This window comes from Colletotrichum aenigma (genome assembly GCF_013390185.1).
Source record: "Colletotrichum aenigma strain Cg56 chromosome Unknown KSG_Cg56_contig09, whole genome shotgun sequence".
Lineage (NCBI taxonomy): Eukaryota > Fungi > Ascomycota > Sordariomycetes > Glomerellales > Glomerellaceae > Colletotrichum > Colletotrichum aenigma.
Window position 1 is genome coordinate 3,199,046 of NW_023500915.1, and position 27,081 is coordinate 3,226,126.

Here is a 27,081-nt window from a genome sequence, read left to right on the forward strand (position 1 = left end):
GGAAAATCTATTTGCTTTTGTGTTGTGCGACCGGCTGGAAAAATACGGCGTTTCGGTGTAGGCGCGTTCGCGTCCGGCTATCATTCTCCGGACCGTCCGCTCGGCGTGCGGGGAACGGATGCCGGCGGCCGTCTGAGAGGGACGGGGTGTGTTGCGGATGACACGAGAGCGTCTGGAGGGCACCAAAGACGATCTAATAGATATCAAAGGTATCAAAGAATGGCGGAAAAAAAAAAAAAAAAGAGATGATCCAATAGGGGAACTTAACCCTCCTGAGTTGCCTCATGCCTGAATCGAACAGGCGATCTCCTCATTACTAGTGAGGCGCTATACCACTTAGCCAATGAGGCCATTTGGTTGATTGGATGATTGAGAAACTCGCTGGACTACTGAAGTAGTAGAAGTGGAGTGCCCAAATTTTCGCTTCGACTGGAATCAGTCCCGCCAGAGCCAGGACCCGCGAGAAAACTCCACGGTGCTGTTTCTTAAGGCTCGTGTGCCTTATTTTCTTCTCTAGATAGCCACCGCGTCTCGGCAGCTATCCGGGACTGGATGCGTACACTGGAGAGAACCTTTCACTGCGAAATACTTGTGATGAACGTGAACGAGAACCAGCAGAATGGCCGCTCCGTCCCCGTGCGGAGCACTTTCAGGGGGTGCTTGGGATTGGATGGTGGAGATCAGGACCTCGGGGGGCAATGCAGAGAACCGTGGACCACTCGTCTACAGAAGCTCCAGAGAGAGGGAGCTGTTATTGCCAAAGGGCACCGTGCTGATCCAGGGCGAATACAAGCATCTCGAAGGCGACAGCGACGACGGGAGCGCACGCATGGCGAACTCTTGGCTGCTTGGCAGTCTGATTTGACATTGAGATTCGAGAAGATGTTCAGCCTTACCGGGAGGCCGCGTACGCACAAGTCCCCTTTTGCCAAGATGCAGTGGATGAAGCCCGCAAAACAAACTTAAGGTGTTCCCCCTTTTTTTTTGTGTATCCGTACCAAGATCAGAACTTGTTGCTTGGTTCAGGAACGAGCCGAAGGAGGACCCCTTTTTTGCTCCTTTGGGCGGTTGGCTGCTTTGGAGGGGCTTAGACGCGTGGATGCAAACGGAGGCCTTCGGACGCTGGGACAAATGGCGATTTGACGGGCCTGGCTGCTGACGGTATTACTCCGTCATCCCGTCTGGGGGCATGCGGACAGAAATGCGATGAAGATTCGCATGCGCGGACGGTTTCTATCAGGCGGATGAGGGGGGAGCATGCGAAGAGAGGCGATAAAATGGCCCGCTCAGCTGAGGCCGCGCTGGGTGCAGTCAATATCGGAGATGAGGTGGTCTCTTGAGTTCCTAGGTGGATGGTGATGGTCCCGGCGGCTGCGGACAGCGAGAGCGCCAAGGGAATGCCCAGGCGCGTAGATCGCGGGAGGGAAGCACACAAGCAGTGGGCGCGACATGGGCAGCACGAGGAACGGGGCAAGGGAGCTAGCAGAGCCAAGCAAAACCAAGGACCCAAGGAGGAGCACAGGAAAGCTTGACTTTTTCTTTTTCTTCGGGGCTCTTCTGTCTTGTGTTTCGTGCAGAATGGTGTAACCGCCACTATGCCTGCGGGCCTTAGCCCCAGGTAACTGCGTTATATAAGCTACGTAGTTTAAAAAAGAGACTTTTTAAGACTAATTAATAGGATATTTATAGTAGCTATATTACTGTAAATCTTCTTATACTTAATACTACTATACCTTAGTTAATAAAGCTATCTATGATATTAATATTACTAATATCTCTACTAACGTAATATCCAAAACTTAATATAAAGTATTGTTATTAATTACTATTAATATAACTTTAAAAGCTTATTATATATAAGTAATATATAGCTAGTTTATTATTAAACTTTTTAGAAACTATATATAGCTTAATAAATTAAGCTAAACTCTTTAATAATAGTTTATTTTATTATTTATTAAAACTAGTTTATTTATTTATTTAAAACTAATACTACTCTTAATAAGATATATATAGAAATAAAGATATTATTAGAAGTTAGGATTATATAAATAGCTAGCTATAGCTATCTCTATATTATAAACGTTAATAGAGTTAAGTTAAACTATTTTAGAAGAGATTAATAAAGATATTATTATAGAAGGGTTAATATAGTATTAAAATTCCTACTAACTTAGCTAGTTTTATAGCTATACTAATCCTTATTTTTAAGGTTATTTGTAACCTTAAGAGATGAGGCTAAATAGTAGTATATCTATTAATACCTTAAAGCTTATTAGTAAAAAAAAAATCTCTTTCTAGAATACTAAAAAACTGGGTAACAAAACCAAAGTATAACCGCCACTGGTCGGATGACGAAGCACGAAGGTTGGGTTTACAGGCTTGGTGACCGCAAAACTGTCGATCGCAGGGCGCTGAGGAGTTGGACCGTGATGTGACGGCGGTAACGCGGCCTGGCAGCGGGACGAATGTGAGCGCATAAACGGAGAGCCAGTCACTTTATTTCCAGCAGACACCACCTGGCCCCATATTTAATCAGAAAAGGAAGGGCGACTGGGTGATATCTAGGTAGCTGATTGGTTTGAGGACCTACACGTGATAATACTCGTGACTTTCGTCAGGGGTTGTCCTGCCACGGATGGGAGGCCGTTGGTGGCACGCCGTCGCTCCCTCGCCCGGCCATCGGCTTCTCCTTTGCCAGGTGTTGTTCGCTCCGTCTCACGCTCAGGGGGCACAGCACCTGTGAGGTATTACGCGCAGTCTTCTCGGCTGGAATACGAGACCGGATGGATTGGGTGCTCGCTCTGGTCCCTCCATTTCTAATTGAGTTTGTGTCCCAGCCTGCAGAAACAATGGGAGACTGAAGGATATTCGCAGAACACTCCCGCAGAAGATCAGCCAAGACAGAATTGCTCGGCATGCACAAGCCGTGCACCGCCCATCTCCTCAGCACCACCCACCCACGACCCCTTGTTGCTGACCCTGTCCTTGGATCGCCAAGACCGCGGGACAAGAACGCTGGAAAACTTGGAATTTGCTTGTTTTCCTCGCTGGCGACTTGGCGCGTCTGGGCACTGCGTGGCATGTACAGTAGTGTGGAAAGATGGCTGGGCTGTTGGCTGCGTGAGCTGAGCACAGGCCCATCAAGCACAGGGAGACGTTGATGTGACTGAAGCTTGTGGTTTTCGCATACTCAAATACATACTGCGGCCAGAGAAATTAGCAGGCAAAAAGTCTCGGGTTAGGTATTGTTTTGCGCCCACTTGAGTCCGTTGACCCGTCGGCAGAGGACACTATCGAGGACACCGTCGCAAGCCACTGCGCCTATTGTTCATCGCTGAGACGGACCACACGCATTCCTGCTGCCGTGCCTGCTCTCTGCTGCTGCTGCTGCGCTGCTGCTGCTGTTGGCCTGATATTTCCTGTATGTTGGGTAAGAACAGAAAAGTCTCCCTCTGCTGTGCCCCCTCCCCTCTGGCCCCCGTGGTGTGGTAATTCAAGTAAGTGCCCCGGTGGTGACATGACAGGACCACCTTGCTCATAATCCATTCGTAAAAGAGACTTCCAGACCCCGGCCCTACCACCCATCTGCCAGTCATTGCCCCCGTACCGGTACCTTCCCTGCAGCTTGCACTTGCCCGATCTCCAAGTCCCGTCTCTACCTTTACACCAAGGTGCCTTGCACTAGCACCACCCCTTCGCTGTCACTCTGCCATTCATTCATTCTCTTTCCCTTCCGACCTGCTGCTCCCGACCCTCTCTTCGCCTTCCTTTCACTTCAACTTCCCGGTTCATCTCCTGCTTTGCCCCAACCTGACCCTCGTTTTGCGTCTTCTCAACTCCACCTCCACATTCGCCGTCCATACTCGACGTCGAAACGAACGCTTTCTCAAACCCGCCCTCGACCGAATCGTTCCATTTCTTCGCATGATACGAATTTAGTACCGACCGCGCCGAACTCCTAGGGAAACCCGAACCTCCCAACCCGGCATTTTTCCTTTCCCTTTCTCCCAGTCGCTCGCTTCAACCACACGTCATTCGACGAACATCCTCGCCATGAAGTCTTCCAGCTCCTTCATCGCCAGCGCGGCCGGCGCCCTTTTCCTCTCCACCGGCATTGGTATCGCCAACGCCGCCTACTCCATCGCTTCCAACGGTACGCACTCCCTGCCGTCCCCACGACCGACCCAGCCACGACGATCTTCCCCACGGCCTTACTAACACTGTATGCAGACGACATCAAGAACACGGCCAGAGACATCGCCTACGACCTGATGAAGTTTTACGACGGAAACGAGACCGGCCACACGCCCGGTATCTTGCCTGGTCCGCCGCCCGCGGGTGATTACTACTGGTGGGAGGGTGGTGCGCTTTGGGGAACCATGATTGACTACTGGCATCTGACGGGCGATTCCTCCTACAACGATGTCGTCATGCAGGCCATGCTGCACCAGGTCGGGCCCAACCGCGACTACATGCCTCCCAACTACACGGCATCCCTGGGTAATGACGATCAAGGGTTCTGGGGCATGTCCGCCATGACCGCCGCCGAGAATAACTTTCCCAACCCGCCGACCGACCAGCCCCAGTGGCTCGCCCTCGCCCAAGCCGTCTTCAACACTATGGCCAGCCCTGACAGACACGATAACACGTGCGGCGGTGGTTTGCGCTGGCAGATTCCCCTCTCCAATAACGGATATAACTACAAGAACAGTGAGACGATCCGGATGTCCTTGGATGACCACGGAACTGACCCAATCTAGGTATTGCAAACGGCTGCTTCTTTAACATCGGTGCCAGATTGGCTCGCTACACCAAGAACACCACTTACTCGGACTGGGCCGAGAAGACCTGGGACTGGGTAGAATCTGTCGGATTCATCGACGCTGACTACAACATTTACGACGGTGGCCACGTCGAGCACAACTGCACGGATATCAACAAGGCCCAGTTCTCCTACAACAACGGTGTTTACATGCTCGGAGCCGCCCACATGTACAACTTTGTAAGTATCGACTGCGCCCAGAATCTCAGATAGCATATACTTACAAGCCCAGACGGACGGAGACGCAAAGTGGAAGACCCGTCTCGACGGTCTCATCCAGGGTACCATTAATGTGTTTTTCCCAAACAACATCGCTTTCGAGATTGCCTGCGAGGAGCACAACACCTGCACCACCGACATGTTGAGTTTCAAGGGTTACGTCGCCCGCTGGATGGCCATCGTCACCCAGATTGCACCCTACACCGCCGACAAAATCCTCCCTGTCCTCCAAACTTCAGCAGACGCTGCAGTGAAGCAGTGCACGGGACAGGCCAACCAGCGCACCTGTGGCTTCAAATGGAGCACGGGTACCTACGACGGCACGATTGGTGCCGGCCAGCAGATGAACGTCCTCGGCGCCGTGTCATCGCTTCTCATTGGACAGGCCAAGCCGCCCGTATCGAACAGCACTGGAGGTACGTCCCAAGGTGACCCGAATGCCGGCAGCAACTCGAACACCGACCTGGGCATCCACAACACCCCCATCACGACGGGAGATAAGGCCGGCGCCGGCATCCTGACCTTTTTGGTCCTGGCGTCTGCCGCGGGTACATTCGGATGGATGAGCTTTGGGGCATAATGGATTTGCAGCATATAACGACTTGATATTTGTTATTTCGCATGCAGCATTGCCACGGCTCTGCTGGCAGGTCGCCGGTATCAATTCGGCGCCTGTTCTCTAGGGATGTACCGGCGCAGGCCAGGGAAGGCCAGGGTTGTCGATTGGATATTTGGCGTTGCTCCTTTTTTGTATATGCACTGTGGATGGACACGGGCGCAACCGTCGTCAAGTCACCCAGTGCTCCCCGACGATGGGCATTGGGTAGCCCGTGATCGCGGAATTCCTAGTAGTCTATAATGTAGCTATGCTAAACAATATATCTTTCTTCCCTTCTAACTTTTCTTCTTTATAGTTTGCCGCCTAGAGGTACACCTTATTAACTACTATATAACTCTAATAGGGAAATATATAGAAAATTATAGTATAACTTCTATAGCTAACTTATAAAGTATATATAAAGGATTTTTAAACTACTTAGCTAAATAAAAATAACTTTTTATTATATTATAGTTTAAATTTAAAACTTTCTAAAATAAGTTTTGTATATATTTCTTATTTAATTAATATAATTTTTATTATTGGTAATATTAAATATTTTAAAAAAAAACTAGTTTACTATATATTTAATAATAGTTTAGTTAAACTTTTATAACTAAGAATAATAATATAATATCTCTATATTTCTTTATAATACATATTAGATTTTTAAAAACCCTTTAAAACTAAGTCTTTATTAAATTAAATAGAGATTTAAAATAATTACTAAAAACTTAAAAAATAAAAATAATAAAAAAAAGATTAATAGGATATTTAATAAGAAGTATAGTAAATAGCTCTAAAAGCTAATTACTATTATTACTTTTATTTAAAGATATAGTAGTTAAAAAGATTAGTTTAAGTTAGGGTAGAGGAAAAAAAGGTCTTTATATTCCTTTTAGTTATATAAAAATTCACAAAAGAATTCTTCATAAACTGCTACACAACACATAGTTTCCTAGAATAGACATATCGTCACTGAGACGATTATTACCAGCACACAAACGTTTTGTGGTCTAGTCAGAGACAGCCTTCAAGCATGTGTTTTCCAAATTTTCTTGAAACCGAGTGCATTGAATTATTGCCAGCGCCATGACGCCATCTTCATCCGATGTCGACAAGCGGAAGGCCCAGACGGCGAGCCTGACATCTGCACACACAAACCCTCTGCAGTCGAACAATCCCGGGGGTCTTCTAGGCCATGTTTCCCCGGGGTTACAGCGTACGTCATCTCGTCATCTGTCGTCTTATCCTGTGGCGGCAGCCGTTTCAGTGAGGCTCTTGAAGCCGCCAAGCGCCTTCTGGCGAAAGACCTTCTCTCTTCCACCCGAGCTTTTGCCGGCTTGTTTCTTGGCCTCAATTCCCCTCTCCTAAATGTGGTGGGTGTCCTCCTCTAAACATCCCACACTCCACTCCACTGGCGCGCAGCCAACCACATTCAGCGAGTCTCATTGAGGGTGGCCCAGTTCGTTTCATCAATCTCTCACTCTCACTCTCACTCACACCATTCAGATATTGCATCTTTCTCAGCTAGACTGACGCCTGGAAAGCTTGTCTAATTTTACGAGCGGTTGCATCTAAGCGACAGCACAAATTCGTTTCAATAGCCGGGCAGAGTTATTTCTCCATTGCGGTCCTTCCGTCTGCCTGTTCATTCCAAATCCCTTAAATCCTAGCCGACCTCCACCTCCATCCCAGGGAGGAAACACCGCCCGCAATGCCGATCCCGGACCTGACAAAGACGACAACCTTCCCGGCCTTTGACGGCCTCCCGATCGAGGAAGACGGCGCCGCGCCCGGCATGGACGCGCGGGAGGAGTGGTTCCTCGTCGCGCAGGTGAAGCAGAACATGACCATCACGAAGCCGACGGTGGTGGTCGCGGACCGCGCGGGGGACGAGTTCGCCATCACGTTCGAGGACCGCGGGATCGACCTGCGGCCGGTGAAGACGGGCTGGACGATCGTTGTGCCGCGCGCGTGCCGGACGGCGCCGAGGGAGGGGAAGAAGGGGTTCGTGAGGGTCGCGGAGGGGAGGGGCACCGGGGTGAAGTATGTGCCGGCGGCGCTGGAGAGGGTCTTTGAGCTGGGGAGGGCGGTGAGGGAGGGTGGCGAGGGGGAAGGGGAGGGAGGAGGAGGAGGCGCGGCGGCGGGGGAGATGTGTGCTGGGTGCGGGAAGGCGGGCGGGGAGGTGAAGAGTTGTACGGGGTGCGGTGTTGTAAGGTACTGTGGGAAGGTGAGTTTGATGATGGCGAGGGGAGTGGGGTGAGAAGGGATGGTTTTGCTAACGTGATGGGTGTAGGAGTGTCAAACGAAGGATTGGAAGACGCATAAGCTTGATTGCAAGGCTCTGAAGGGCATGGTCAACGCGTGGGGGGTATGATGTGAGCTTCGTTGGTCAAGCGTGCGGAAAGCATGGATATCTCAAGAGGACCAGGTTCCTGCTGGATGCTTCTCATAAAAGCGGCAAGTGTATGTTCTGGCACGATTCATCAAGCATTGATTCTAACAGCAAGTAGATGCCGAGGGACTCGATGTTAATGGGAATGCCATGTTAGTTCGTATTGGGTCCTCTGAAGAACTTGGAAGGAATGAAAGCTTTCTAAGGATGCCAAGTTTCCCCCCATCTGCCGATGCTCAAGGACCGTGATTCAACTCGCATCGCTTTACCCAAAAACGCCAAGTCCACCCCTACCCAACAATTACATATCAGAAACTACCTTGAATGAGCGATGAAGAATCGAACAGACTTTCACAAACACCGGCCCCCTTCAACGCTCTTCTCCCCTACCACGCTCTCACACAGCCACCTAGTTGTACAGAATCCGGGCAGCGGTAGGCGGGAACGACACATAATCGTTATCATTCACCCCAACCAGCTCCAGCCCCTCCACCGTGCCCGCAGGCTTGCAGTCCGACGGCGTCGACAGGTACGCGCCATACGTCGCGTCCCAGGTCGCATACCCGCCGTCGACAATCGATACCCGCCCGATGTTGGCGTTGCGCTGGTTGCCCGGGCCTCCCGCGCCCCAGCCGCCGGCGCCGCCCGCGGGCGCGGGCTTGAGCGAGGTGAAGACGTCGAGCTGGCGGCTGCCGCCGGCGTAGGTGTTGGCGTCGGCGAAGAAGGCGAACTGGCACTTCTTGCCGGCGGCGGCGGCCGGGTAGGTGAAGGTCAGCAGGGTGGTGAAGTCGTTGCCGGCGTTCTGGGGGTACTTGGAGACGTAGCCCCAGGAGGCCGGGTAGATTGCGCCGTCGCGGACGTTGTATTGGAAGACGGCGGAGGGGGTGAAGTAGGGGCTGCCGGTTTGGCGCTCCGAGAGGGGGGCGGGGGCCGCGAGGGCGGAGGTTGCGGCGAGGAGGGTGATGAGGAGCTTGGAGAACATTGTGGGCTGTTTGGGGGGTTGAGAAGTGTGTATGGAGGATATGAGATTGGGGACTTTTGAGGCAAAGGGCTTGGGAGTTGGTGATGGGACTGGTGATGAGATGGGTGGAGTTGAGGAAGGTGTGTTGTCGTGCCTTTTATAACAACTTCCAGCGCCATCATGGTCCTCGCCGTCGAGTCAAGCATCGTGACCGGTACTTTACCGAAGAAAGAACGTTAGGTCGCCGAGTGGGAGCATCATGGCTTTCCCAGCTGGGGCATATTCCAGAGGCAAAGTCATCATGCGGCAAACAAAGTCGGCGTTCTGCAAAGACGACCTTCTCAAAATAGCATCACGGAAGCACATTGCACCGCTCTCACCGACATGAACCCGCCAAAACTGAACACACGAATACACACATAATGCCCTTAGCTCAAGGAGGCTTTTTTCGCCCATACGAGCCTCGGCCCTATCCCACGCCGCCGGGTATCTTTCCGGATCAGCCCTGCAGCCCCTCCTCCCCTCTTCCCCGCGCAAGCTAGAGCTTAGCCTAGCTCCAAGTGCCGCGCCGTGCGGTGTGATGGGAGCCGGAGACTTTTCTGGGCCGGTGTAACCACGACGCCCGGGGCAGCTGGGTAGAGTCAGCCCTATGCCGGCGAATGAGGGGCCGGCGAGCTTGAGCGGGAAAAGCCTACGTGCAGATGACGAGCTCGTGTGGAGGAGGCTCAGCTCTGGAGCTGAAAGTGAGCTTTGTGGCCAATGGGAGGGGGGCGGTGAGAAGGAGCTTATGCGGCCTATCGCGTGCTGCTGCTTGCCTGCGTGGCTTGATGGGGTTTGGGGAAATGGATTATTCTGGCGGTGGCTGCGTGGACTTTTGAGGCCTTGCATTGACACGAACGAATGGGTTCCGTGAGATGCACGCCGCCATCAAGTCGTTGAGGACATTTGTGCCCATGGATCGAGCAGCGAGGGTGAGACAGCAAACGCGGGAGGTTGACGGAGGCCTGGAAGATGGAGCTTCCGGTGAGCAGGAGGGGTAGGTCTCGGTTGGGGGGACTATTTGGAGGGGTAAGATTCCGGGTGATTCTTTTGCGGCCGGGATAGAAAGATGAGGTTGCTTCTGGCGGCGGGGAGATGTGGTGGTGTGGTGTTTGTGGGGGGCTGTGTAAGCCGAGCTGAAATGTCGGGAAGGATTTGTGGCATCGTGATCGGGGCGCCTGAGACACGGGCCAGGTTGACAGTTGACATTTTCCTGAGCCGTTCGCTTCGAACATGACCGGGCCGACTCTTACTGGCTGGGAAAACGATGGCGAGCTTCATCAAGTTCTTTCCGCACCACCTTTTTGAGGTGATCTCCTCTTGTCATGACGGTGGTCTGAGACATACGAGATCTTGGGGAGAGGAGGGGTTTGGAGAGCTTACCTTAGGTGGAAGTCTCAAGTTGTGGTACGTCTCAAATGCTGGGAAGAGTTTGACAGGTTATGGCAACAGGGGTTTTTGAAATGGTCTAGTCATTTGAGTGAACTAGACCATTTCACCCTCGTGAGGACATCTTAAAAAACGCTGACGCCTTCGGTGAAGCGGTCAATGACCCAGCCGAGAGCAATGTTTAAGCACTACCTGGTGGGACTGCAGTAATAACACGCCGCAGTTGAAAGCCATCATTGAACATACATCCATATGAGCATGCGAGTGCGAAGAATGGATTGAAGTAACGTTGATTCCGGTAGGATTCGATTAGGCAGACCTGACACTTGTGCGTAACCTCTTTTTTGAGACACATGCAGGTATATCAAGCCACCAAACTTCATCAAGGCCGTTCTTCCATCTCAGTGAAAGTTATTGTGTCACCTGCGGTTGATCATTTGGAAGCCACGTGCGTCCTTATGGTGGTGCGCAAAGGTTTGTCGAGGTCCCATCTGCCTACTGTCTTTGATTTCTGGGACAGTTGAGCCTTCCCGTTCTCTGGTCAAGTCAATAAACTTGAGTCGTTTCTCTGTATACCGCAAGATTGTCCGCGGATGGGGGTCCGTTGTTCATCAGTTCTGCTCTGTGCCTGAGTGACTGGATTCATACTTTAGTGGCTATCGTGGTCACGACTGGCCACTGTGAAATCAGCACCCATAGTCAAAAGAAACTCTTCTTTTTATCCACCATTTTTCTGTTCTCTTCGGTAATCTCACATGGGATATGTTGTGGAGCTAAACCCTGTTTCATAAGCTGTAAATTTTACAACGAGTTCGGGCTAGATGGTAATCTACACCAAGTTGGTGATAGAACTCTTCACAATAGCATTTGCACGCTCCACTGGACAGTTCATTTTCATACATAAGGTCCTTCTTTCTTGTAGTTTTCTTTCACACTTTGATTCATTGGGTCTTTCCCCTTCTCGATTTATTCGTGGGATGGATAACAACTCAGATATATCGATGTAATTTCATCATAAAGCACCCGAGGAACATGTACCTAGCTACTTAAGAGTGTGCGAGTATGCCTTAAAGCATGCAAACTTGCTGAAGAAAACATACTGCGTTCTCCGTACTTATTCTCACAGGCTAGGCAACTGTTCCGCTCGACCTTTGCAGCCTCCAGGCAACGGTGCCCGGGGAGGTTTTTTTGCGTGGAGTGTTTCTGCATGTTGGAGCAGGCCTCCAACAACAACTCCTACACGGCCACAGCCCAGTGGTTCGATCAGTCTGCAGCTTATCTACAGAATTCAATCAGGCACCCAATAGAAACTGCGGATGTCTTAATACCCACTGTCAGCACTCAATTGGATTAAAGTCTCCAAGAAGTGTTCACTGGGAGCATGTCTTGTTGCATGTCTAGCAAAGCCTCACGAGGGCCCACTGCCAAGGTCCAACGCTAGAGCCTTGTCGGCGATGTCGGCCAAAGAGGAAGATGCTCAAACCATGGTGTGGATTGATGCGACGGAACATATTCATGGGGTCGTTCTGATTTGGAAAATGTCGCTCACATGTTGGCTCTGGCGAGGCATTCAACCTCCAGAGGTTCCAGAGCCTTTGAGATTGTCATCCAACCCACCAGACTACGAATTATCATCATCTCTGCTGCCAGCTGTTGAACTCATCGTTCTGATCCTTCACCGAAAAGTCTTTGAAAAGATGGCCAGCCCACAGGACCACTTCTTCAAGCTCTTAGAGTACTGGTCCATTGATAACCTCGACGCTCTCTCGAGAGACTACGGAGGCCACTCGGAGTCCGACGATGCTAAACGCCTGCGTCTGAAGAACTATCCGGGAGCCCGATCCTATCTCAGATTTCTGCGGGATTCGTCTGGCGACTACGACGATGGCCCTAGTTGCACTGGCGCTGAGTCAGATTCGGAGCTTTGCCGCGGATGCACCAGCCGGTTGAACGAGGTATCGAAAATCGAGTATTTTCGAGTCGGTCTCGAAGATTCACTCCTACGTGGTGACGCAGACGACGCGGACGATGTCGACTATAAGTGCGCGAATCTTCGCCCGAACGATGTTTCCCTGTGGGCCAAGGAACCCAACTTCTACCGAGCACTCGCTGCCGATGGAATGGGCTTCTTGTCTCAGGTCGCTCATGTGTGCATATACGCCGCCGTACGTCCTTGCACGAACGCAAGGTGCACAAGGCTGCGTGAGAGGATGGGTAGCCGTGCCCCCAGGTTACCAGGGTGGCCATCTCTAAGGGAATGGGCGATCACTGCTATGTCCTGTCAGGAGAATCATCGCAAGGACTGGACTGAGAAGTCTGCTATTGGGCATACACATATTGCCAGCGCTGTTGCGGGACTTGCAATGGCTCTGGCAGAGTGCTCACGCCCATGCTACAGGAAGACTCATTTCCAAAACCACCTCGATAACGCCGAGGATGGGGAGGACGAGGAGGATGCGGATGAGCAAGTCAAACTTCTGGATCAGGTTTTGGACTTGCTCTATTGGATGGTTTCGGTCCAGTACAACTTCTCAGTTGGACTAGACAAGTTCGGTCGTTGGGTATCGGATTTGATGTCCAACAGCACTGGCGATGGACTCGAGAGGCCTAAGAAAGCATTCGACCAACTGGACAACACCAGATTCTGCAAGTTCCGAGTATCGAATTTCCTCGAAGCCTGCGACCGAAAGGATGCGGATCTGCCAACCATTATGAATTTCTTGGGGTCGATGAAGAGTCTTGTTGACGACAAAGAAAAGAAAGCCCACGAGAACTGCACGCCAAAGTTCTGCCAGCAGGCTATCATGGGCAGTACGAAGACACAGCAAATGCATGCGCCTGTGGAACATCAAAGTTGCTCCAAATTGGAGTTCGACATGGACAATATCGACAAGGCCATCGACGAAGGTCATTCCACGGCCTGGCTTGGCGGCGAGGAAAACATATCTGACAACAAAGTTCAGCTTGCTCACCCGCACGATGACTACGTCGCGATCTCCCACGTCTGGTCGGACGGGACAGGCGTGGGTCTCTCGTCAAAGAAGGGGGAAGACCCAGACTCAAGCGCTCGCATGATCAACTCCTGTCTCTGGGAATTCTGGGAAGACAAGGTCAACAAAGTCTGGGAAGGCGAGGACCGGAAAGCCATCTGGTGGGATGCTGTATCCGTGCCGGAAGGCAATAAGCAGTATGACAAGGCTCTCAAATCCTTACACAAGAACTACGCCAATGCGAAATGCACTATCGTATACGACAAGGAGCTCACTCGCACCGAGTTCAAGAACGACGGAAGCCCGTGCGTTGCGCTGGTATTGTCGAACTGGTTCTCTCGCGGTTGGACTGCGTTGGAGCTGCAGATGTCCAAGCAGGTCAAGGTGCTGTTCAGAAAGGATGGCGAGATCGTCCCGTATGATCTTGACAAGGATATCTTGGAGTTCTCCCCGTCCACGACAAGCCCCGCCCATTGGCTGGCTACGAGCTGGATCAAGCGCTTGCGAGAGCCTGTCAACGATATTGGCGACATCATTCACTTCCCGCCCGCTCGAAAAGACGAAAATTGCTGCACTTCTGGCTGATGTTCCACACTGCAACTTTTCAGGGCAAGAGGGTGAAATCACACGGGACATCCTGAAATATCTTGGGAAGGTTCCTTCGCTCTGCTTGTTCCATGGCGAAGCCACCATGAAAAACAGTGGCCCATGGTCGTGGTGCCCATCAACCATTTTCAACATGCCAGCTGCAACACCCATCGACGTTGAGAGCCGCACTATGTCTGATTTCCTCTCACTACTGGATGTCACGGAAGATGGAGCGATATCCGGCCAGTGGCGTTGTCGGGAGCTGAAGAAGGATGACGACAAGGCAGTCCACCTGTTTGGCAGAGATCCTTCGTCGCGTGTCAAAGTCCGTCTCGCGCTCCAGAAATCTCATATACAGCGCTGCTTTCTTTTGCGTCCCATGGCTTCGTTACAACAAGGAGAGCCAGCTCTGCTTGTGAAGAGGCTCGGGCAGAGACCGGACCACAATGAAGAGCAGACCTTGCTGTGCGACTATGTCGGCACTGTCTGGGAAACTCAAGCCCTCGAGGAGTCTGACTGGCGTTATTCGCAGATCATCATGGGAAGCAAGTTGGATCCTGATGAGTCGACGGAATTGGAAGACTTTGGCGATGTGTCTTCCGAGTATCCTAAAGATTCCATCTCCGACGAGAAGGTTGTTGTTGATGTGGAAGACTACGAGCCCCAACAAAAGCCTTATCCTGCGGCCTGGCTTAGTTCCGAAAGTACACATGACTACGACGAATGGCTAGGGGATGATGAAAGTTTCTTGAGGGTCCTACAGTCAAGTTCTGTTGACGAAAGATCGCTCCAGGAACAGCTAATCGACTCAATCGCCAAAGCAAACCAGAAGGCAGCTCAATATCTGCTCGAACTATCCAAGAATGATCTCGACCCGGAGCTGGCCGATCAACTGCGACTGAAGGTGGACGAAGGCGAAGACGAAGTCAACACACGCTATCATCAACGGTCTTTGGTCTCTTGGCGATCACTATCTGCGCGAGCGAGAATGGAACAAGGCCGAGAAAGCATACAACAGCGCTATTGGTTTGTTTGAGAGTCTTACCGAGGACGATTTGTCTTCCCAGGCTCATTTGATTCCTAGATATTCCGGGGCGATGCTGACCTATCAACGCGGCCTGGTATCGATGTTATCCGAGAACTCCTCTGACGCCGGGTCATTCTTTACGAGGACTTTGGAGATGATGAATAAGAGGACGAGAAGCCAGAAGCCTTTGAATCAAAACGGAACGAGATCCCAAGGGAGCGTTAAAAAAGAGGTGGTCAAGAACAAGCAGCAAACCCGCGGTGACAGGCCTGAGGACAGGGACGGTGATTATTTCGTCAAAGGCAGTGCCCTTGGCGCTCTCATCTTGTTGTCCATCGACCAGGAGAGCGGCGATGACGAGCCACTCGACAAGCCAAGGGAATATTTCATGAGGTCTCTCCGCTTTGCAGAAAGGGATAGACTTAAAGGGAACGCCGCGAAGGCAACCATCGACTACAGCCTGGGGATGCCTGAAGACGACTTACCTAGCCCGGGTGAACAGGAAGCTGTTAACACCGAGAAGACTCTCAGAAGCGCTCTCAAAAAGTTCAATGTGCTATTCCGGAAGAAGCACTTAGTTTGCTGCGTCACTGCACTTTGCCTTGGTGTAACCCTACGTATCAGGTCTCTTTCGGCGAGCGATTCTGAGCAGGTACGCATCTCAGAAGATGCAAAAGAGCATCTCGAGCGCGCTACAGCCGACTTGATGGAAATGCTTCCAGACTTCTCAGAGGAAGGGAATGACTCCGGGCGAGGAATGAGATTGCACAGTATTGCTCTTGCTCATAAGCAGCTTCTAGAGAACAACGATTGATGGAAACGGGAAGTGGTGACCCAGAGTGGAAACTTTCACCGGAAACTTTTCGGTGAGCATTTTCAAAGAATCACCTCAGCCAATAGAATTTATCTCTGTTCTTCTCGTTTCTGTATTCACGTATAATAAATTGCCGCCTTATTCTTTGGAACTGAATGATGATATTGAATCAGAATCCCAGGCAGATGTCAGAATCCCCCTTCACAAATCTGGAATTGAACATCATATGCGTGATGAAAAAGCGCTTTGCTGAATTCAACAAGAATGGCTGTGTTGTGGCTGGCTATGCATGAAAGTCTCAGTCGAATCCGATTGGTCTCGACCATGGATCCGGCCAGAATGAAGGCCATTTGTTGTTTGACTTGTATCAACGGGGCGTATCGCCATTGGGCTTCTCCCGTTGGTCCGCCACCCTTACCATCATGCATGTCCACACGGATTCCCGTCATTGGATGACAGTGCATGCGGGCGCGGAGTTCTTCCAATTACATTTTACAGCGTCTGGCTTTTCTTCTGTCTGACTTGCGAGGAGAAAGCCTATGACTTCGCGCGAAAGTTCCCTAAAGTGTGGCCCGGCAAGGTGTAGCACAAGTTCGGCTAACACATGTCAGACCATGCTTACCCGCCCATAATTGATGCTTGCAGTGATATGAGTTTGTATTCAGTATATGTTGTAGTAAGGCCTCCTGCCCCATTTCATCTATATTGTCGTCCATTCCCCGAAGATGGGGAACAAGGAGGGGTTCTGACTGCAGCTGCATGAAGTATCCACCTGGAAGTTAGCAACATTAGGAAAGCTCAAATTGATTCCCATTTTCTTCATTCCTTCCAACCTCTCATCATGGTTCAAATGGCGCCCATATGGTTTTACTCGCTAGCGAGTTCCATCCCCGTCAAGCGCGAGGTGCTCAACGATGCTGCGGCACGGGCTTTGCGTTTCCAGTGGAGGAACCCAGCCGACATCCTTTCCGTGCTCCTTCTCCTCGGCCCCGAAATCTTGAAGAATCGTAAAGAAGGCGGTAGCCGCTCAGACCGGCCGCCGAATCACTCCCGTCGCGTTTACCTTCGGTTGGGTGGCGTATGGAGCAAGCGCCCTGCTGGATGCCCTTGGCGGTGAGTCTCGAGATGCGCGTGGGCGGGGTTTCCAACCGCCTGGGTGGATGTCGTTAAAAAATCAAGCTAACAGGATGTATTAGGTGGTACACTCATGCCAGCACCGGACGTAGATGGTGTCATGGTTGTTGGCGCCGACAGCACCCACCTCCGGAATTCATCAAGCTGAGTCCCGGGTTGTCTGCTTCGAGACTTGACCTACAAAGTGGCCGAAGAGATGCATCATGAACAGAAGCATGTTGCAAACCCAGAAGCTAGCAGCGAGAAATCGCCGCAGATGAAAGGAGCCTGCCTGGGAAGCCTTGAGAGTTTCAGTCTACACGGTTGACTCTGAACCAAAGGCCGCACATAGCGTCCCCTGTCTTGACTTCGTCTGGTACTCCGGCTGTGTGGTCATTCTTATCCAACTCGCCGTCTCCTTAGTACCGTGGATCGTCTACAGGGATCGGTCGATCTTCCTCGTTACGGCCGCCGGCACTCTTTTGGCCGTCGTAGGAAGTTCGCTGCCCCAGTGGCGGCAGGAGAAATGGGCCTGTCCCAGTGATGGAGGTGCAACAGTTGCCATTACCCAAGGCAACGGCAGTCGTCACGTAGTTCTCATCGAGAACAATCGCCAGTCGAAAGTTGGGCTCGATCTCAAAATCCTGGCTTGCGCTACGCGCGTGTTCAAGCCAACGCTTGAAACAAGAACCATAACTGTGGTCTTGACTCTTCTTTGGGTTATGCTGCTCATAACTGTTTCAGGCATGGGAGAGCACACTTGGTGTACGTTGATCGCTTCTTGTTCGATTCGTGACAGGAGGGTACACCCTGTCATTAAAAAGGTCGAGAAAGACTATCCCTCCATGGGGTTGGTTCTGGTGGACATCTTCTATCCAGGCTCGTTGCGGGTCAATACTGACGAGGACAAGGACTTCTGGAGAGAAGCAGTTCAGAACAGGATGAAACCTAACAAATTTGGGGTTCGAGTGGATACTCTCGTCGCAAAGCCGTGACCATGATAAAACGCACATATCATACGAGAGCAATCATCCCAATTGTTGTCAAAACCATATAGTTTAGGCACAACTTGCAACTATGATTCCAGCGGCAATCTTTCCTCGCTATGATCCATCTCTAATTTGACCTCCATCAAATAAAGGTCCCTTGCAACTTAGGCGGCCTCAGGAGACGTTTTGTCGACAATGAAGCCAGCTATATCCCGGCCGCTGCAGAACCGAGCCTTCGTTGCATCAGCTATTGTCTCGAGCTCAGCCAGTTGCATCAGAGGCAAAGCCTGTGTCGCATCCAAGCTATCCCGCTGCTTATCCAGATAAGTGTGCTGCGTCTCTGCCCTATAGAACAAGAGAGGCAGGATCGATGATTTCCAAATCGGACGCCAACCTCTATCCCGACAACTCTGTGCGTATGTCGCCGCAAGGATAATAGATGTCAGAACCAGCAGGACACCCGGATACACCAGCCATGGCCAGTCAACGCGCATGCAGATGGACATTTCGACAGCAGTCCCACTCGTGAAGCTCCGCGCTTCTGTGAGGAACTCACGTCCTTTCGCGCGCATGCGGTTCGTCAGAGCCGTCGCCATGTTGTCAAAGGCGGTGGAGATGTCGTCGAATGTGGCGTTTCCGTTGTTGAAGAATGCATCGACCCAGAAGCCCCCTTCACAGTTTATCCTGCCGTCTTCAAGGCTCGAAGTCGGTCTGTTGGAACCCGAAGTTGTCTTGGCGCAAGATCCTTTGAGCGTCTGCAGAAAGAATCGCCTGATACCAAGGAGCTCGGTGGGATCCATGAGTACCAGACACTCGGATGGCGCTTCATGAAGAGTATCTCCTGGACCCCATGATGTCCATTTCACGCCGTCGCGCGGTGCTTGGCTGATGTTGGACGAGTCGTACCATATGTCTTTGATAATGCAAGGCTCGCTCATGGCAACGTAGGAGAAGTTCCGAAACACATGCGTATTTCTGACTTCGTCCGCTATGTTTGCTTGGACGTATGAGATATTTGTTGCACCGGCCGGTGCTGTGGAGACAAGCTTCTCGTTCAAGACACCATTCACCACGTTGGCGTTGTAGCGGCGAAGGCATGGGTGTAAGCTGCAGTTCGCCGCCACAATGTCGAACTCTGGGAAAAGACCCGGCGTGTTTTCGTAGTTGTGCTCGCAATACCTGGTCAGGGATCCGTGATTTGGATCCTTTGTACGAGCACAGCCTTTTGCAGTAAACGACAGGATGGACGTCTCGGTATTTTCGTAGTCTTCCGTGGTCCTATAAGGGTTCGTCCGTTCCGTCGTCATGTTGAAGATACCAGACTTGAAAAAGGTGCTGATCCCAAAGTCGGAGCGGTTGTCGAATCGGTAATCGCGGTCTGTCTCAAACACGTGGGAGAAGTTCGAGATGTGTCGAGATTCCAGCAATTTGGATCTCACATCGGTGCAAGTGCTACAAAGACCGAGTGAAGTATGAGTAACTCCTTGCCCTCTGAGAGGAAACGTACAGTTCCCAGAGTCGCATTGAAAGAGGTTCACGGAGCCAGTCGGAGTGTCGGCCAGCAGACCATTCAGGGCAGTTATCTGCAGTTCCGGAGCGACCCTGAGGTTTTTGATGACGGCACGATCTCCAGTGCCGCCCACTTGGGCCCCGACATAGGCGTCTGATCGTATGACGCGTTCGGCAATTGATATCTTCGCAATCCCCTTCCCGTCTATAGGACAAGGATACGTCTTGACCGCTTGCTGGACGAACGGGCCGACAGCATATGAAGTGATCACAATGAGCGAGGCCAAGACAGTGAGCTTCCTTTAATACTCCAGTGTCAGTTACAAAACTTTGTAGTTGATGAGAGGTGTCATAACTTACGGCTTGAGAGTCAGAAAAAGAAGTCTTACCGATCCCCAGATACCTCTTCCAGCATTGTCAAAATGCTCGATATGTCGCAAAGGACGCGGCTGATCCATCCAAAGCCACTTGCATTGTCCGATAACTATCATCTATTAGTGAACATTATCGGAGGTTCGAACATTTGGTTTCACCTTCAGCAACAACGAAAACCATCGCAGCTCTCAGGAGAGTAGTAAAAATAGCAATGGTCGTGGTTAGGTTGATGGAATACGCAAATTGTGGCTGCGGCTTTCCGTCGGACACTTTCAAGAGGATCATCATGGCTATGAAGGCCAGGACCGACACAATTATTGCCAGGAACTCGTACTTCCACAGCCGGAGGACATTGAGATTGCCCAATGGCTGATTTGAGTTCCCGATCTTCTTTGACTCATTGTCATCTTTTTCCGCTGCAGCCTGGCGGTGATTTGAAGAATGTCTTTGTGGTTCTTCAGTTGGCACGCTCATGTAAGCTCTTGCTGACGGGAAGTTTTTTGGCTGGAGATGGCCAATGTCGTCCGTCACCGCCACATCGCGACCTGAGTCGGCATTGTTAAGGGTGACCCCAGATGTTTCAGAGTGTACAGAGCTTCTGGAGCTGGCTCGTCTGTCATCGTCAGCCAAAAAATGGCCCTCACGTGTTGCCATCTTTTGATTGAGCACCTTTGGACTTCAAAAATCCACAAGCACAATTGTATGGCAAGCCGGAGAGGAGAGTCTGCTGAGTTTACATACTTCACGCAGGACACTAGGAGAATCAGAATGCGCCTAGTGGATGCAGCCCAAGGTCAGCTTTGGAGCTAAGCGTGTGAGCTAGGGATCTTATTTTGCTGCCTGCAGTTAAGTAGGGCCCTCGTTGGTCAGTAGATACAGGGATTAAAGTATGGCCGCAGATCGGTTACTCGAGGTGAGACTGAGTCTTGGAAAAAGAAGGGAAGTAGCGTTTGTTGATTGGAGTACTGTTTTCGTGGGCCGCCGAATCCTGAATCCTTTGACCACCCCAGAGTGCATGAATAGAACAAACCCATGCTGACCTCTCTTAGCACCAATGGGATTCGAAAATACTTGAACATGAATCTGACACTCACATCGACACTCCTGTCGAGATGCCTTATTTCCCTTGCACTCGTTCTTCTGGATCGCTAGCTTAAGGGGGTGGTTGATCTGCAAATTTGAGCAACTGCGTGCCGTACCTAGCCATGATAAAACCCATATCCGATGTGAAGTTCATCATTCATAGTTGTTTTTGCAGCCATAAACCGTTTGCAAAATTGGAGGCCTGAAATGATTGTGAATAACTGTCATCAGTTCATACCGATCGAACGGTAGATGTCCAAACGCCTAATAATACTAGTATAAGGATTCAATATAGTACCTCAATAAGTCATTAATCATCGCCTTCCATTTCTATTTTTGCAGTATTATGCGGATCAATCCATCGGGGCACTGCGTCGCTTCTGAGCAGAGCTCTTCTTAGGGGATAGACACCCAATGCCCTGATGCGTTGCGTCATGTTTGAATGCCCCTTTTTACTTGTCAAATTTCTCGAGGAGACTATGATCATCGCCCTAATACCTTACCTACATGACACAAGTTTGCGCTTTATACTGAAATTAGAAGCGCACGTAGAATACACCATAGCGTCTCTCCAGTCAGGAAAGTGGTAGAGAGATGGTTACAGGGAAAGGCATTCGTAGTTATTGAAGTCTCAGACAATTTCCAGCTTCCCTTCGTTTATGAAAATGGAACCGTTGCATCTATGCTGATTTCTAGCTTAGAAGTCAAGTCTCGAATCAGCCAAACGCCTGATGATTGGCAGCAGCCGCAAGCAACCTGAGCGTCACACGGAGGGCTTTTGGTTCTCTATCCTTCTTCAGCAGTCGGGGTGTATTAGAAGTATACGAAGCCAATACCTTGCCCCGCTTTCAAGTTGGTATTCATTCACGCGAAGCGGGTTGTATTACTAGACGCTGAGATGTCCAGTATGTCGACATCTCTTGAGTAAAGAATGCAGCTCAGATCTCTACTTCCCGCATGACCAACCGAGGATACTGCCCATCAGGTGTACATCGATACTTCCAATGTCTTAAGAATGATCACCACCAGCACATCCCAGTCTCATCTTAGACGTGGCAACGCATCATTTACTCTCGCTCGGTTCAAGTTCCCTCTGAGTCGCTAAATATTGCCTCGTCAACATGGCAGTGGCTAGAGTTAAAAAATAAGCTTCGCTTGAACATAACCACGACTCTCTAGGCAACGATGTCTCCAGATACGATTCTTTAGACGATCATGTCCCCAGATCGACCTGCGAACACTACAGCAAAACATTCCAATGCCACGGGCGAAGCAACACCCCCTAACTATCACATATGATTGCGTCTCACGAATCTCTTTAGCTCAAATATTTATCATCTTCTCCGTACTATTCAGGCAACAAAGCACCGATTTTGATTGGCTCTGTATCATCTACAGAACTTGTTTTTCGGCGTTGAAGACCAGGTCACTCACTGAAATGATGCTGACTACGGCCACAAGAACCAGAATATTTCCACATGGTTGCACCGAAAACTTTAGACAAAGACGTAAACAGAGTAACTTACAGAGGCACTTGGAAGATTCAATGATCAACCTGCAATTAAGACCAAATAGAAGTTGGCCAACATCTGGTCAGACGCTTCAACACTTCAGCCACCCAAAGCTCAAGAACCCATTGCTCATCTAGACTCGTCCGAAACCTGGAGATATTGCTAGGGGTAACGGACAGATCCAAGGCAATAGGGAAGACATAGATTAAAAGTTAAGGACCGGGCATCCATAGACACTATTAATTCATATCGCTTCAACTCAATCGGCCCAATGCGAATCTCTTACATTAATATCTTCATTGACACAGTGAGCAATTATCGTGATCCGTATATACATGAGAAGCAGCAACAGCATCGTCTTCGAAGAAACATCGCCGTCACCGTGATTAAAACGCTTTTATGCCGAAATGGCAAGGTATTTCGCCGGCAGTTTTCCTGTCCTGGCCGACCTGCTCCGATTACCCCATTATTAACAAAGGTAGATGCACCAGTAGGTGACGAAGTATATATGTACAGAAATGGCCATGCGGCCGAAGTCTCGATTTACCATCCTGTGAAGATGGATGGACAGCTGTTGGCTTAGATGACCCACTGCGATGGGTTAGTAATTTGCATCTGAGAGCAGGATGTAATTACTTACGGGGATGAAGAGGTAAGGCACCTGGCGCTCGTACTCGGTCCAGGCATCGCCGTACTTTTGGCGGCAGCGGTGGATGTCACGGGCGGCGCGGTGGGCAATCATGCCGCAAAAGAAGACGGGGTAGAACCAGGGGAAGGGGCTCCTATAATGTTGTTAGCACTATTAAAGCCCTCTTGCATACGCTTCTACTTACTTGAAACCGGTGATCAATCCCCAGCAGATAGCAAAGAAAGCATCACAAGTGTAGTGGATCTTGCGGGCGTATCCGTACATGCCATCGGCGAGAATGACATCGCCCTTGGCCGAGGTAATGGTCTTGGGGTTCTTGACGACCCTCCAGGGAAGCTGGGGGAAAGTCCTGCGGTTGATGAGCTGTCCACGCTCCTGCGCACGGAAGCTGTTCTTCTGGCTGTTGGTCGTGTCCCAGACCCAGTAGACGAACAGGTACGCGATGAACAGGACGGTGAGCGCAATGGGGTTCCACTTGTACTCGTCGGGGTGGTGGTTGGCGAGGAAGATGGTGCAGTGGCAGTAGGAGAGAGGGACACCGGCAAGGTTCCAGAAGATGAGCATGAAGCCCCACTTCTCGTAGTACATGTCCCTTGGATATTGTTAGACATGGTCGCGTTAGATGTATCAGAAAACTTACCAGGTGGGCACGATCAACTGCTCACCCTTGGCGCAAGCGTTGGCGTAGAGGTAGTGGGCCAAGACGAGGAAAAGAACCTCGCCAGAAATGTATCCGTATCTCTCGTACTGTCGGGCAGCAGCACCGCAGCTGAGTCCGAAGAGGATGAACCAAGGGATGCGGACCTCGAAGAACATCTTGAAGTCGAGGATGCCAAACATGCGGGGGTTCAGCTCGGCACCAAGGAAGAAGTCGTAGATGGGGTAGCCGGTCATGCGGTGCTGAGCCCCCCTCCACAGAGCAGAGAAGTAAGCGAAGAAAGACACAAGGTATCCGCTCAGAATAGCCACCGTCATCAGAGGTCCAAACTCATCGATGAAGGTGTAGATGGGAAAAAGACCACCAAAGTGCAGCACTGCCATGACAGCAATAGTGGAGTACCAACTGACGTAGGCGTTGCAGAAGTACTTCAGCTGCTTGCCACCCTCGTGAGCGAGAGGCTTGCCCCAAGCCCAGACGCCGGGCAAGAGGCAGTAGCATGCGCCCTCAAAGATGAAGAAGGTCCAGTAGATGCGCCAGGCACGAAGAGAGGGGAACGCTCCAGTGTAGACGAGGTTGGCAAGATGGCGGAAGAACTCTCCCAGTGACTCTCCATCCCGAGGGCGCGGCACACCGCCATCATAGTAGGTGGCTCCGATCCACATGTACCACATGAGAAGAGGGAAACCAATCATCAGGGACAAGGTGCCTAGGCTGCCACCAAACTCGAACTCGCCCGAAGTGTCAATCTTGGGGTCGGTGCCAACCTTCCAGCCGTCAATGATCTCCCCCTCCTGATAGACACGCTGAGCGTTCTCCTTCGTAGGAGGAGCGACGTCGCCGTTCGTGAAAAGCTCGGGCTTCTTCTCCTCAACATGCCCGTTGGTAGCGTGACCGTTGACGGACTCCTCCTTCACGTGTCCATTGGTGTGTCCGTTCGCGTGTCCGTTGGAATAACCGTTGGCCAAAGGCTCCTCTACCTCAGCCTTGCCGTTCAAGACGGACTTGTCGGTGACCATCTCGTCGTCAAGCTCCTCGCGAAACTTGCCGGTAGCGCGTCGGCGGGGAGTACGGGCGGGCATCTTCGATTCGGTGGTGTCTGCCGTGGGTTCGTTCTCGGGTGACTTGCGGCGGGAGGAGACACGTCGAGGGGTCTCAACCATACCCTCAAAGAGCTCCTTCTTCCTGAACAACCTGTTAGTGAACTGGAGCTTGGCGGGTTCAGTGTGCAGAGTATTGACTTCGAGTGGAAGGCGGTACGCAACTGCTATTTCGAGTCTTATGGGACGGTTGCGATGGGCCCAATTACTTCCGCCGACAACCTCAAATGCAGAGACGAGATGGAAAGTAAATAGACTGACCTGGGAGTCTGGCGCAGGGAGTAGCGGCCCGACATGTTGAAAGCTTTCTTATATCTGTGCAGGAAAGCTGGACGTGGGGTTATGCACCTTTCGTGTAGCTGCCGTACCAGTCCGTGTGACGGTCGAGGATCTTGAAGCGTGGGCAGCCAGGGTTCGGGGATCAAATTGGTGTGTTATCGACAAGTCGTCCGAGGCATTGGAAGGAAGGGAGGGAAGCGTCTGGTGGAGGCGGTCAGGATGGGAATCCGAGTACGACCGGGCGAGGACGAGCGCACGAAAAGTGTCAACGTGGCGTGGCGTGCAAGACGGGACGTCAAGCTGGAGACGGGACGGCGCAAGTGACAGGAAAAATCGCAAGCGTGTCCTCGCACTCGATTGGGCGCCGGTTGGTGCTCTCTCAAAATTTTGTTGACATTTGTGTTTGCCCCTTTCTGCCGGTAGTCAAGGGTCACGAACAAAGTTGAAATTGAGGTACCTGGCCTGTTGGTGTAGCTGTACGCAAGATGCGAAGTACCTACTCTAGCCAACCTCGGGAGGTTCCTCGGTGCAAGGGCCCGCATCTGCAGGTCTCGTCTAGGTTGCAGGCCAATGGGAAGCTTGATTTTGCTTGAATTGGGATCCTGGTTGGCGACCCCGCTGCCGGAACTGCTAGACGAAGCTTGCAGGTGCACCGTGCAGTAGCCGCCCAGCGCCATTGCAGTGTCCGAGGTTGGCCGTCGAGATTACCTCTATCATTAGCTAAGCTATTAAATGCCCATTTCGATCAACCATGCCGGGGACGGTAATGAGATTTCCCCAGCCTTTGCTAGACGACGCCTGCATGGCATGCACCTGACGGGCCCTTGGACATGTGGGATTCTCGGACATTGAAGATGGGGGGCGGTTTTGGAAATGTCCGCGTCTCCGTCATGTAGATGGATGGGATGCTCCTTGGAAGATCAGGAGCAGTTCCTTCTCCAGCCGGCGAAACGCAATGCTTGCCCGGAAAGGAAGAAACAAGTCTCGTCCTTCCGGATGGTGCCTTAGTCACTGGTACTTTCTCACTTCTCCACCGCGCCAACCAAATGGTACGGCACGGCGAGCCACGGAAGGTGCAAGTGAGATTATGATGTCCCCGTTGGACCAACATCAAGAAAAGCAAGCATGCCTGCTGGCTTGCGCATTACCTATGCAGCCATGCAAGCCGTCGAGGTCGATCACGGTATTTTCAAAAGTCGGTCTGCTGACGGATCCCAGCTTGATCTTGCCGTAAATATTGCCAGATCTTTTATATCCCATAGAGGATGTGCTTCAGAGACGCTCACACTTGGGAGGGCTTCGGCAGATCCAGGCTTCTAACAAGATACTGTACTGCTTTTGTGTTGTTCCCTGTTTCTTGTTTACTCTATGGCAAGATTCCGACCGCGCGAATGGGGCGAATGCACCTTTGTATCAGGAGCAACCATCCGGAGGGATGATAAATCTACAGATGCCTTGAGGAGTGACGCCTCGTCACCACTCAAGGTCAAAGTACCTACGTAGAGCCTCACAGGTTCGACACTGAAGTGCCTGCCTTCCTCTCTTGCTTTCCATCTCAGAAGTGAGGCCAATCTGGAGTTCGAAAGCCAGAAAAGGCAGCTGCCTCGAGCCGCACCTGACCTGATGGCACGTGATGGAAACTTCTGGCTGGTCGGCATACCCAGCCAGGCAAGCAAACAGAGGGAGCACCTTCTCGTTCTCAACCTCGTGATGATTTACCGTCCAATCAGCAGAAGGTGCTCGCCGGGTGAGCTACGTACCTGTACACTTCTTCCCGCAAAAAAATGGCCTCACTGCTGCCTGGAGTACGTACCCTAGCTGATCGGGGGCTCCGCACAGGCCACCCAGCAAAGGCATAAAACACCTCCCACCGTCCGCCCATTTTCAACCTTTTCTCCTCTTCTTCTCCTTAGCTCTCTATTGCCTTTTGGCTTAGATCAAGTGTAGTATCTGTTCTTTTCAGTTTA

General features: G+C 51.2%; 6 protein-coding genes across 6 annotated transcripts; 3 read left to right on the forward strand and 3 right to left on the reverse strand.

The window, feature by feature from the left end:
- Positions 1-4,056: 4,056 nt before the first annotated feature.
- On the forward strand, positions 4,057-5,624 carry DCW1-1 (Mannan endo-1,6-alpha-mannosidase DCW1; the record flags this gene model as incomplete). The annotated part of the gene is made up of 4 exons (XM_037328764.1): positions 4,057-4,156; positions 4,234-4,713; positions 4,764-5,005; positions 5,058-5,624. 4 exons carry the CDS (start codon positions 4,057-4,059, stop codon positions 5,622-5,624), a joined length of 1,389 nt encoding a protein of 462 aa, XP_037173046.1.
- A 2,825-nt stretch (positions 5,625-8,449) lies between these two features.
- Positions 8,450-9,022, reverse strand: CGCA056_v013521 (uncharacterized protein; the record flags this gene model as incomplete). The annotated part of the gene is made up of 1 exon (XM_037328765.1): positions 8,450-9,022. One exon carries the CDS (start codon positions 9,020-9,022, stop codon positions 8,450-8,452), a length of 573 nt encoding a protein of 190 aa, XP_037173048.1.
- A 3,104-nt stretch (positions 9,023-12,126) lies between these two features.
- CGCA056_v013522 (uncharacterized protein) lies at positions 12,127-14,004 on the forward strand (the record flags this gene model as incomplete). The annotated part of the gene is made up of 1 exon (XM_037328766.1): positions 12,127-14,004. The coding sequence occupies one exon, from the start codon at positions 12,127-12,129 to the stop codon at positions 14,002-14,004; it is 1,878 nt and encodes a 625-aa protein (XP_037173050.1).
- Positions 14,005-16,689: 2,685 nt separating this feature from the next.
- On the forward strand, positions 16,690-17,130 carry CGCA056_v013523 (uncharacterized protein; the record flags this gene model as incomplete). The annotated part of the gene is made up of 2 exons (XM_037328767.1): positions 16,690-16,855; positions 17,045-17,130. 2 exons carry the CDS (start codon positions 16,690-16,692, stop codon positions 17,128-17,130), a joined length of 252 nt encoding a protein of 83 aa, XP_037172701.1.
- Positions 17,131-18,114: 984 nt separating this feature from the next.
- On the reverse strand, positions 18,115-20,488 carry CGCA056_v013524 (uncharacterized protein; the record flags this gene model as incomplete). Its single annotated transcript, XM_037328768.1, has 3 exons — positions 18,115-19,759; positions 19,820-19,943; positions 19,993-20,488. 3 exons carry the CDS (start codon positions 20,486-20,488, stop codon positions 18,115-18,117), a joined length of 2,265 nt encoding a protein of 754 aa, XP_037173035.1.
- Positions 20,489-23,007: 2,519 nt separating this feature from the next.
- On the reverse strand, positions 23,008-25,131 carry sts1-1 (Delta(24(24(1)))-sterol reductase; the record flags this gene model as incomplete). Its single annotated transcript, XM_037328769.1, has 5 exons — positions 23,008-23,019; positions 23,069-23,210; positions 23,262-23,669; positions 23,718-24,920; positions 25,097-25,131. The coding sequence occupies 5 exons, from the start codon at positions 25,129-25,131 to the stop codon at positions 23,008-23,010; spliced, it is 1,800 nt and encodes a 599-aa protein (XP_037172673.1).
- Between the last annotated feature and the right edge of the window lie 1,950 nt (positions 25,132-27,081).